At 50.5% G+C, this 12035-nt stretch overlaps 1 protein-coding gene and 1 pseudogene across 1 annotated transcript in view; both read left to right on the top strand.

Annotated features, from left to right (window-relative positions):
- Positions 1–37: 37 nt before the first annotated feature.
- The window catches only part of P2RX5 (purinergic receptor P2X 5), a gene marked incomplete at its 3' end in the record, with an annotated part of 17650 nt that continues 5652 nt past the window's right edge, over positions 38–12035 (top strand). Inside the window, exons 1-6 of the mRNA XM_006167624.2 lie at positions 38–183; positions 10158–10308; positions 10977–11048; positions 11297–11372; positions 11451–11547; positions 11877–11957. Coding sequence (XP_006167686.1) covers positions 47–183; positions 10158–10308; positions 10977–11048; positions 11297–11372; positions 11451–11547; positions 11877–11957 — 614 coding nt within the window. The remainder of the gene's footprint in view (positions 184–10157; positions 10309–10976; positions 11049–11296; positions 11373–11450; positions 11548–11876; positions 11958–12035) is intronic.
- LOC102475797 (transmembrane protein 183A-like) lies at positions 4406–5593 on the top strand (annotated as a pseudogene).

The raw sequence follows: 12035 nt of genomic DNA, 5'->3' as shown, positions 1-12035 counted from the left end.
TCATGCGGCACACGTGCGCTGGTTCAGGCGCAGCTCCGGCAGCACCATGGAGCGGGCGGGCTGGAGGGGCTTCTGCCTGTCGCTGTTCGACTACAAGACCATAAAGTACGTCGTCGCCAAGAACAAGAAGGTGGGCCTGCTCCACCGGACGCTGCAGATCTCCATCCTGGCCTACCTGGTCCTGTGAGTTCTCCGGACTCTCGGGAAGGAGGGTGCGGGGCCGGGGAAGGCGGGCGGAGAGGGCGGAAGCTCGCGGACGCGCCCCTCTCCAGGGTCCTGGAACTTGCGCGGAGGCACGAGGTTTCTCTGTGGCTGGGGATCTATGACCCTGCTTGGGGAGGGGCCATTCTCGGGCCCTTGGGTGTAAGTGTGGAGTGGGGGTAAGGAAGGCGCCTACTGAGCCGGTGGAGGTGAGATGTGGACAGGGGTTTCTGGATTCCTTGACTTCTCAGGCTTTCCATGAGGGGCTTCTCCCAGGGCTTGAGACCCCCATGGTTAGGGCCATGGGAAGGAGGCAGGGATGCAGGGGGGTCCAGGGCAGCTTTCACCCCAGGAGTCTCCGTGGGCCCTGGGCTGGCAGCTGGCCCAGGCTCTGGGTAGGTTATTTATAATCACGGAGCGTCAGTGCCATCCTCCAGGCTGGGACAACTCATCAGCCTGGCATGTTCCCCATCTCCGTTCTCCATTCCCCCCACCCCTGGCCAGCCTCTCCTATCCAGCTGGGGTCATGCCCAGAGGCCTCTTATCCCGGACCCGGAGCAGCTGTCCCCGTTCCTCTACTTTCTGCCAACCGGAGGGGCAGCTCTCTGGGAGGCTCAGCCACGCTCTGTTTGGAGCACTCCTGCGGGTGGGAACAGGTGGCAGGAGGAAGTAGCACCGGACAGTTGAGATGCACCTACTTTTCCTCATTCAGCGACTGCTGGTGAGCCTCTCCTGTTTCTTCCGGGAGGGCAGCCCTGATCTCACCTTGCTCCCTCCTGGAGGCCAAACTCGCAGCATTCCCTACGCTCCATCCCAGGGCACCTGGTCATCTCCCCCAGGCCCTTTGCACGTGCTGTTCTTCAGCCAGGCATGCCTCTGGCCCTTTGCTTCGTTAGCGCCCCCTTACCCTCCAGACCCAGGGTCTAGGGTAACCCTTTCTCCTTTCCTCTCTGGCATTCCCACAGGGTGGTTATAAGCTTATTTGGGGGATCATTTGCCTTATGTCTATGACTCCTCACCAGTCTGGAGATGCCATGAGTGTGGGACCTGGCATCACTTTTCTGCTTAGGGAAGAGGTATGAAATAATGAGTGAGTGAATGGAGTTGAGTATTTGGCTTGTTTCTATCTGGGCCAGGCCCAGCTAAAATGGCTGCTTGGCTGATCATGGCCCTCTCAGAGTTCCTTGGAGGTGTGACAGCCAGGGGCCCAGGGCATCCCAGAGATGAAGAGGGTGGGCAAATCTGGCTGGTAGCTGCAGTATGGAGAGCCCGGGGAAGAGCAGGGCGTTGCGCCCACTCACTGCAGGCCCTCAGGCAGGTGCATTCCTCTCTCGAGACTTAGTTTCCCCAACTACCAAGGAGGCTTCACCTGCACGTCTGGAACAATCGGCAATGTCAACCTGGACCTGCTCATTGGCAGCTTCCTCTGTGCCAGGCACACACTGTACTAAAGAGTTCACACATGTCATCGCACTTAAAAAAAATATGTTTTGAGACCAGCAGGTGGCATAGCAGTTACATTATTGGACTCCTACATAGTTGACCGCAGTTTGAGTCTCAAACCAGGAAGCTTAAAACTCATGCTGGGCACGTGTGCATGCATGCCCAAAAATCCCAAGAGGAGAATGGAGAAGGGATTATGGCGTGGCCATCCTCCCAGGGGATGATTTCTTGCTTTCTGTCTCTGGTGAGCACACGTGCCCTTTAGCAAAAATTGCTCTTAAAAATAAAAATATGAAGGGGCTGGCAGGTGGCAAGGTGGTTAAGGGCGCTGGATTCCCACATGTCCGACTGTGGTTCGAGTCCTGGACCTGGTGGCTTGCTTTCTCTCTTTTCCTCTCTCACTCTGTCCCTCTCTGGTCAAATTAAAATACATAACTAAATAAAGTTCAATAAAATAATTATTTAAAAATAAGTAAGTAAATAAATAAATAAAAATCTGTTTTGTGTTTTGATATTATTTTCGGGGATTAGCAGGTGGCATGGTGGTTAAGGCATTGGACTCCCACATGGCTGACCGGGGCTTGGGTCCCAGACCAGGTGCCTTGCTTTCTCTCTTTCTCTCTCTCGTCAAATGAAAAAATAATAACAATAAATAAAATTAAAGAAGATAATTATTAAAAAGACACAATTTTAGACTTACAGAAAAGTTTTGAGAATAGTATAAGAAGTTAAATGTTGGGAACCAGCAGTTAGCGTAATGGCTATGTCGCTGGACTCCCACGTAGTTGACCGCGGTTCCCGTCCCAGACCCGGTGGCTTAAAACTCACACTGGGCGCGTGTGCGTGTGTGCCCAGGATCTTGAGAGGAGAATGGAGGAGAAGGGATTGCAGCGTGACCATCCCCCCTGGGGGGTGATTTCTCGCTTTCTGTCTCTATGTCTCTCGCTGTCTGGCGAGCGCACGTGCCCTATAGCAAAAACCTCTCCAAAAAAAAAAAAAAAAAGAAGAAGAAGTTAAATGTCTTCCTGTACTCCTCAAATGTTAACATTTACCATTTGGGTTGTGCTCTCCCTCTCTCTTAGTGCGTGTGTACATGTAATTTTTCCTGAACTATTAGAGTAAGTTGCAGGTGTGGGCCCCTCCTCTTCTAAATATTGAGTTGGTAAAGTCATGATGTATTTTTCTTTTAATATGCTTTTCTTCATTTTTAAAGAGAGATTTTTGCTATAGAGTGTGTATGCTCACCAAAGAGACAGAGAGACAGAAAGAGGGAAATCACTCCACAGAGGGGATGCCCATTGCCGTCATCCCCTCTTCTCCATTCTCTTCTCGGGTTTTTGGGCATTCATGCACATGTGCCCAGCATGAGTTTTAAGCTGCCAGGTCCAGGACTCGAACCACTGTTTCCTACATGGGAATCCAGCAACATAACCATTATGCCATCTGCTGGCCCCTCTATTCATGTTTTTCTATGCAAAATGTGTCATGACTTTTCCAAGAACCCAATAGTTCTGGGTGTATTTCTTGAAAACAAGGAATTCTCTCTCTCTTTTTCGGCTTAAACAAGAGAAATATACTTCTCACAGTTCTGGAGGCCGGAAGTCCAAGATCAGGGTGGCAGCATGGTCTGGTTCTGATGAGGGCTCTCTTCTTGGCTTGCAGATGGCTACCTTCTTGCTGGTCCTCACTAGCGGGGAGAGCAGGGATTCCCTCATTTTACTAAGTGCAATATGAAAGTTAGGAAACTAACATTAACATTACATTATCCAAAGTACAGTCTTTCTTTCTTTCTTTTTTTTTTGAGAGGTTTTTGCTATAGGGCATGTGCGCTCGCCAGAAAGGCAGAGAAACAGAAAGTGAGAAATCACCTCCCAGGGGGATGGCCACGCCACAATCCCTTCTCCCCCATTCTCCTCTCGGGATCTTGGGCACGCACGCACACATGCTCCTGGTGTGAGTTTAAGCTTCCAGGTCTGGGACTTGATCTGCGATCGACTATATGGGAGTCCAGTGACATAGCCATTACGCCAGCTGCTGGTCCCCAAAGTACAGTCTTTTATGTAAACTGTCTCAATCATTATTTTTAAACAAAAGAAAATCTGAAATCATACCTTGCATTCAGTTGTTGTGTCTTCTTAGTCTCTCTTTTGTTAAAAATAATGCTTTTTTGGGACCAGCAGTTAGCATAATAGCTATGTCGCTGAACTCCCATGTAGTCGACTGCAGTTCAAGTCCTGGACCCGGTGACTTAAACTCACGAAGGGCACATGTGCGTGCGTGCACAAGCTCCTGGTACGAGAATGGAGGAGAAGAGATTGCGGCATGGCCATCCTCCCTGGGGGATGATTTCTCACTTTCTATCTCTCTGTCTCTCTCTGTCTTTCTGGCGAATGCATGTGCCCTATAGCAAAAACCTCTCCAAAAAAAAAAAAAAAGAAAGAAAGAATGCTTTATTTATTTATTTAAATTTGACCAGAGAGATACACATATACAGAGGGAAAGTGGGAAAGCAAGTTGCCAGGTCCAGGACTCAACCGTGGTTGGCCATTTGGGAGTCTAGTGCCTTAACCAGCGTGCCAACTGCTGGCTTCTCTTCTTAGTCTCTTACTTTGTAATCTGTACTTATTCCTGAGGTTTGAGGTATTTTTTTGCTTGTTTGTTTGTTTTGTATTTCATGATGGACCTTTCTTCTTTTGAAGAGTACAGGATTTTTCTTTTTTAATATTTGATCATAGAGGAGAGTAGTGGCCTCCGGTGCCGGATGGCCTCGGAGCTGGGTGGAGCTGGCCTGTGGCTCCGGGGCTGGCTCTCCCTCTGGAGACATGGCCTGGGGTCCTGGCTGTTAGGCCAGCCCTGCCTGGACATAGTCGCCATGCCCAAAAGAGGGAAGTGACTTAAGTATCTGGCACACGACGCCTGCTCTGGTCGAGTAACCATGGCGGATTATGCCAACTCAGATCTGGTAGTCATGAGGTCTGGACAGGTCAAGAAAGCTGTCGCCAACGCCATTCAGCATTTTTGCAGGAAGTAAAATCTCTTTGTGGCTTGGCCTCCCAAGTTCCTGCAGAGGAGGCTCTCTCTGGGGCTGGTGAGCCCTGTGACATCATTGACTGCAGTGATGAGGTGGAAGCCCTGGAGGAAAGCATCCATGAGAGAACTGTCTCCCGGGAAGTGAAAAGCAAGAGGCACAAGAAGACGTGGATGGGGCTGGAGGGGAAGAGTATCCCATGGATATTTGGCTATTGCTGGCCTCCTACATCCGTCCTGAGGACATTGTGGATTTTCCCCTGATCTGTAAGAATGCCTGGACTGTCACTTGCACTGCTGCCTTTTGGACCAGGATGTACCGAAGGCACTACACGCTGGATGCTTCTCTGCCTTTGCGCCTGCGACCAGAGTCAATGGAGAAGCTGCGCTGTCTTCCGGCGTGCGTGAGCCGACCTCTGTACTGTATGTATGAGCCATTTGCTGCGTGAATCTCCAAGAACCCAGCCATTCCAGAAAGCACTCCCAGCACATTAAAGAATTCCAAATGTTTACTCTTCTGGTGCAGAAAGATGATTGGAAACAGACAGGAATTACTGTGGGAGTTCAAGTTCAAAACACAGTCCCCCAGGTTAAAGAGCAAATGTATGGGAGGAGGGCAGCCTCCCACTCAGCATGAAGATGTCCACGCCAACCCACACCAGGACTGCTGCCTCCTGCAGGTCACTGCCCTCAATTTCATCTTTATTCCAGTTGTCATGGGAATGGTATTTACCCTGTTTACTATCAGTGTGAGCATGGACATGCACGTCATCGAGTGAGACTGGTGTTCCAAGACTCTCCTGTCCATGGTGGTCGGAAACTGCGCAGTGAACAGGGTGTGCAAGTCATCCTGGACCCAGTGCACAGCGTTTGACTCTTTGACCGGTGGCATTCGCAATATCCATTCTTCCTGAGAGCGTAGTTACTGCAGTCCTCCCTTGGGGCAGCCCTGAGTCTAGTGCATTAGTAATCAGATTTGGAGGGGTGGCTGGATTGTATATCTGGTTAGGGATGAACATGCTCCTTAGGTTCCTAGGGCTCCTGTTAGGGGAGGAAGAAAGGTTGAATCCAGAGGAAAAACATCCACGATTTATAAACATATTTTAATGTAAAAAATTTGCATTTGAAAGCTGAAATCTGGCTCTGTTTTCTGTGTTAAAATCCCATTTGGTGCTATTGAGTTTGTTGTTCTTTATTCTTTTATCCCAGCAAAAATGGATGATCTTGCTCTTGGGAAAAATTCAAACTTTTAAATCTTCAAACAAGGAAGTTCCAGTATCCTCTTAGGGATCAGAAAAACCTCAGAGGTGGGACCAGCAGTTAGCATAATGGCTATGTTGCTGAACTCCCATGTAGCCGACTGCAGTTCGAGTCCTAGACCTGGTGGCTTAAACTCACGCCAGGCGCGTGTGCGTGCGTGCCCAAGATCCCAAGAGGAGAATGGAGGAGAAGGGATTGTGGCGTGGCCATCCCCCTTAGAGGGTAAGTTCTCACTTTCTGTCTCTCTGTTTGTCTCTGTCTGTCTGGCGAGCGCACACACCCTATAGCAAAAACCTCTCAAAAAAAAAAATTAAAAAAGAAAAAAGAAAAACCTCAGAGGCCTCACTTTGCTGCTGCTGTTGCTTTCAGTTTAGCTGTCCCTCATATCCGAATGAGTCTTTTTTCTTCTTACCCTTCTCCCGAAATAAAGCAGGTGACAGAGTTTTCAGAATCTAAAACAAAAACAAAACATTCGATCGCTGAGATAAGATTCACACAGCATATACCTCACCATTTGGGGTCAGTCCCTTTTTCTTCCTGGGAGGGTAGACATTTGTCTATACATTTTAAACCTTTAAAATGATACGTTCTGGTGCTCCTTAGAACACTCACAATGCTGTACCACAATCACCGCTGTGGAATTCCAGAACTGTTTCATCACCCCAAAAGAAACCTGTATCTCGTACCAGTGGTGACCCTCCCTGGCCATCAGTGAACTACTCTCTAGCGGTAAGACTAGGTCTCTTCCGGTCACCTCACACAAAGGACGTCGTGCAGCCTGTGGCCTGGCCTCTCTCACTTAGCGTGCTGTTTCCGAGACGCGTCCGTTTAGGAGCATGTGTCAGTACTTCATCCCTTTTGTTTTGTTTTATAAGCGAGAGAAGAGGGAGCGTGTGAGCACTAGGTATTTGGGGCAGGGTCTTGCCATTGCAGTCCTTTGCTGTAGCCTTTCCGCTTGCTGGGACCACAGGCACATGCCACGGCTCCTGACCTGTGGAGGTTGACCCGGGTCTGAGCCCGGGCTCCCCGTGCTGCCCCACCTGTGCAGTGGTGACTGCCGCCACAGCAGGGCCTCATTCCTTTCCATGGCTGGACAGTATCCCGTTGTACGGGTGGGCCACATTTTGTTTATCCACTCTTCAGTCGGTGGACGTTTGGATTGTTTCCACCTTTTGGTTATCGCGAATAATGGTGCTAAGGGACCAGCAGGTGGTGTGGTGGTTAAGGTGCTGGATACTCCCACATGGCCGATTGCGGTTCAAGTCCTGGACCTGGTGGCTTGCTTTCTCACTTTCCCTCCCTCTCTCTGTGTGTGTTTCTCTCTGGTCAAATTAAAATAAATAAATGAATGGATAAAATTAAATAAATAATTCTTTAAAAAAATAATGGTGCCAAGAACATTTATGTGCAAGTTTTGGTGTGAACATATGTTTTTGTTTTGCTATTGTACTCACCAAACAGAGGCAGACACACACACACACACACACACACAGAGGCACACACACACACACACACACACACACACAGAGAGAGAGAGAGAAAAAGAAATTACCCCTCGGAGGGATGGCCACTCTATAATCCCTTCTCCTCCATTCTCCTCTCGGGATTTTGGGCCCACACATGCATGCACCTGGCATGATTCCCAAGCCTCCATGTCTAGGACTAAAACCACAAAGTCAGCCATATGGGATCCAGCCACCTTAACCACCTTGCCACCTGGCTGGTCCAGTGGATATATGTTTTCAGTTCTCTTAGATAAATATTTAGGAATAAAATTGACAGGTCATATGATATGATAACTAACTTTTTGAGGAACTGCCCAGCTCTGTCCCATGGTAGCTACCTCATTTTACATTTCCATCAACAATGTACGAGGTTCTACATCCTAGCCAACATGTCACTGTGGGTTTTATTACAGTCATCCTAGTGAGGGTGAAGTGATACCACATCATGGTATTGATTTGCCTTTCCCTAGTGACTAATGATGGTGAGCATTATTTCATGTGCTTATTGGTCATTAGTATACTTTTTTTTTTTTTTGAGAAATGTCTCTTGGGAATCAGCAGTTAGCGTAATGGCTATGTCGCTGGACTCCGACGTAGTCACCCGCGGTTCGCGTCTTGGACCCGGTGGCTTAAAACTCACGCTGGGCGCATGTGCGTGCATACCCAAGAACCTGAGAGGAGAATCGAGAAGGGATTGCGGCGTGACCATCCCCCCTGGGGGGTGATTTCTTGCTTTCTGTCTCTATGTCTCTCTCTCTCTGTCTGGCGAGCGCACGCGCCCTATAGCAAAAACCTCTACAAAAAAAGAAAAGAAAAGAATAGAAAAGCAATGTCTCTTCAATAACTTTAATCTTTTTATTTTTTTTAGAAATGTCTCTTCAATCCCTTTAATCTTTTTTTTTTTTTTTGAGAGGTTTTTGCCTTAGGGCATGTGCACTCACTGGAGAGAGAGACAGAAACAGTGAGAGGGAAAGTGAGAAATCACCTCGTAGGGGGATGGCCACACTGCAATCCCCCTCCGCCTGGGATCTTGGGCACACATGCACACGTCCCCAGTGTGATTTTCAAGCCACGAAGTCCTAGACTCAAACAGTGGTTGGCCATGTGGGAGTCCAGCAATGTAACTACTACGCCATCTGCTGGCCCCTCCTTTAATCATTTTAAACTGGGTTATTTGTCTTTTCTATTGTTGAATTGTAATACTTCTTTTTTGTGAAAGATTTTTGCTAGAGGGCGTATGTGCTCCCCGGAGAGGAGACAGAAAGACAGAAAGTGAGAAATCCCCCCCAGGGGGGATGTCCACGCCTCAATCCCTTCTCCATTCTCCTCTCAGAATTTTGGGCATACACACATATGCACCCAGCATGAGTTTTAAGCGCCAGGTCTGGGACTCAAACTGTGGTCGGCTATATGGGAGTCCAGCAGCGTAACCATTATGCCATCTGCTGGTCCCAAGGTATAACAAATCTTTACACAATTGTTTTTAAAAACCTCCTGAAAAATGTGTATTATGAAAAACTGTGCTGGATTTAAAATTTTCTTTGAACCAAAATAAACCTGTACTTTAATTCCATTTTCTATAAACTTTTTGACGTTCTCTTGTGTATTCTGGGTACTGGACTCTTACTGGATATATTACCTGCAAATGATTCTCCCATTCAGTGGTTGTCTTTTCACTTTCTTGATAGTGTCCCTTGCTGCACAAACATTTTGAATTTTTTTTAAATTTGTCAGAGGATACATGCACTTGCCAGAGAGTGCCAGGGAGGAAGAAGGGTACATGCACCCCTCCCCGCCATGGGCCATGGTCATGGTCCAATCTCTTCTCTATTTCTCCATCCCGCCAGCATCTGGGGCTTGTACACACATGCCTGACATGTTTCCCAAGCTGTCGATGGGGCTGGAATTCAAACTGGACAGTCCTTCATGTGGAATCTGGCGCCTTTAACCGTTAGCCCATGGAGCTGGCTCCCTAAGCTTTTTTTTTTTTAAAGAATTATTTTGTTTTTTATTTATTCATTCATTTATTTCATTTTTTTATTTTGACCAGAGAGGGACAGAGCAAGAGAGAAGGAGAGAGTGGGAACATGAGAGAGCAAGCCTCCAGGTCCAGGACTTGAACTATGGTCGGCCATGTGAGAGTCCAGTGTCCTCAACCACCACGCCACCTGCCGGCCCCCAAAGTTTTTAATTTTGGAGAGCTCTAACTTACCTATTTTTTCTTGCGTTCTTTATCCTTTTGGTATCAAAGGATGCAGGGTTTGGTACTCTTACTTTCGGAATGTTTGGGTTTGTCCAAAGCTTCCTGGTTATGCACCATCTGATCCAGCCATCCCCCCACCCCCTGGAGGGAGGCGCCATGTAAGCTCTCCGCGCTGCGTGTGGGAAACGCAGGCTCCCAGTTTCCGCTGGCTCGCAGGAGGTCACGCAGCAGTACATGTGGCTGTGCCCGTCTCATCCCGGCCTGCCCAGGTTTGGGGTCAGAGCTCCTGAGGTCTTTGTATCAGAGAGTCCTCACCCCTGGGGCTCCTTGTCTTGTCTGCTGCTTGCAGGACGGGGATTTGGGCAGCGGTGGGGCCCCAGTGATCTCTGCCCAGGAGCTAGAGGGGCAGGTGCGGCCCTGGGCCTGTCCCCACCCCACTTAGGAGTTGTTGTGGCCTGGGGAAGCTTCCCGGAAGGGGACACTGTGGCTGATGCTCACCTGCTGCCTGCTTTCTGCAGATGGGTGTTCCTGGTTAAGAAGGGCTACCAAGATGTCGACACCTCCCTGCAGAGTGCCGTCGTCACCAAAGTCAAGGGCGTGGCCTTCACCAATACCTCGGAGCTCGGAGAGCGGCTCTGGGATGTCTCTGACTACGTCATCCCATCCCAGGTCGGAGACCCCACCTAGCACCACAGGGGTCCAGGCCTTCAGGGCCTGGCTTGGGAGAAGCACATGGGAAGCTGCGTGGGTGCCCAGGGACGCCCAGCCATCGTCTCCCTTGGTCCAGGACGGCTGCCAGAGTTCACAGATAGAGACCTGTACAGATCCTTGTCCCCCACCAAGCCCCTGCCCTCCTTGACGGTGCCATGTATGACTGTCCCCAGTGATCTCTGAGTCTGCCGAGATCAAATTGGGCCCAGGGAACTGTCAAGTCATTTTGAGCCAGGTGTCTGGCACAGGAAACCTCTCCCTTAGATACCCCTGCCCCTGAGAATAACTCCCCAGCCTGTTTGCAGCCACCCTGGGCCAGGCCTGGGGGGGCCTATTTCTGCCCTATTTTTCTTCCACATCTGGGCTTGGATCTCAGACTTAGAGGCTGAGGTCAGAATAGGGACTCATGGGGTGGGGGCAGTTGGGTTTTGTGGGCCCAGGAGAGACCTATCGAAGGACGCCTGCCCAGGGACTGCAGGGTGAGCAGGCAGGTGGGCAGAGTCCACCCATTTGGTGACCCCATGGCCCCCTGTGCCCATGCAGAGGCCCGCATCCTGCCTAGCAGTCCCAGAAGAAGGGTCCCAAGAGGCAGGAGGAGCTTCCTCAATCTCTCTCTGGTCCCTCAGGGAGAGAATGTCTTCTTCGTGATTACCAACCTGATCGTGACCCCCAACCAGCGGCAAGACACCTGTGCTGAGGTCAGATTTGGCATGGGGGTCGGAGAGGGGGCTGGAGATCCTCTAGCAGGGGTTGGGGTCACCCCCTCTCCTGAAGCAGGGGTTTCTATCTGCTCCAATGGTCTCTGGAGACTGTGTGCAATGGTACCCACACATGTGGAGCAGAGGCAGGTTCTCAAAGGGTGTGTGGCCTCAGGCTGGAGAGGAGACCCTGTTCTAACCACTGGGTGGACCTGGCTCCGACCTGGGGGCCCTTCCTCTCCCTGTAGAGAGAAGACATTCCTGACAGCACATGCTCCAAGGACAGTGACTGCTACCCTGGCCAGGCTATTGCCACTGGGCACGGTAAGGGCCTGGGGCTGCGGGCCGAGAAGGGGGACTTGGAGTTGGGAGGCTCCTGGCATTGTCCCTGTCCTTCTCCAGGAGTGAAGACTGGCCGCTGCCTGCTGGAGGGGAACTCAGCCACGGGTACCTGTGAGATCTTCGCCTGGTGCCCAGTGGAGAGCGGGGTCAGGCCGGAGTGAGTGGCTGTGGCCTTGGGACCGAGGAGTTTCCTAGTCCTGTACAGTGGGTCCCAGCCTGAGGGCAGAGACACAGCCATCCTTGAAGTCTCCTTCTATGTACAGTGGGTCCCAGCCTGAGGGCAGAGACGCAGCCATCCTTGGGGCCTCCTTCTGAGGGAGAAGTCAGGATGGCCCAGAGAGGCCTGGGGCCACCCCAACGTGAGGACATTCACTATCCTGGACAAAGGCTCCAGGGGAGCCAGGGAGCGGCCTCCCGGGGAGGTATTGCGGAGGGCGGCGGGCAGGGCTGGGCCTCCTGGACAGGCCGTCCTGGGTTGGTTTTCAGGAAGCCACTCCTGAAGGAGGCTGAAGAGTTCACCATTTACATAAAGAACTACATTCGTTTCCCCAAATTCAACTTCTCCAAGTATGTGGGGTTTGGCTTCTGGGGCCCAGGGCTGGGGCCTGCTGGTTCCTGGGCTGTGCATGGTGGTGGGATGGGGGG

This window comes from Tupaia chinensis, unplaced genomic scaffold (genome assembly GCF_000334495.1).
Source record: "Tupaia chinensis unplaced genomic scaffold, TupChi_1.0 Scaffold144899_1, whole genome shotgun sequence".
NCBI lineage: Eukaryota > Metazoa > Chordata > Mammalia > Scandentia > Tupaiidae > Tupaia > Tupaia belangeri.
This window is presented reverse-complemented; position numbering and strand designations above follow the sequence as displayed.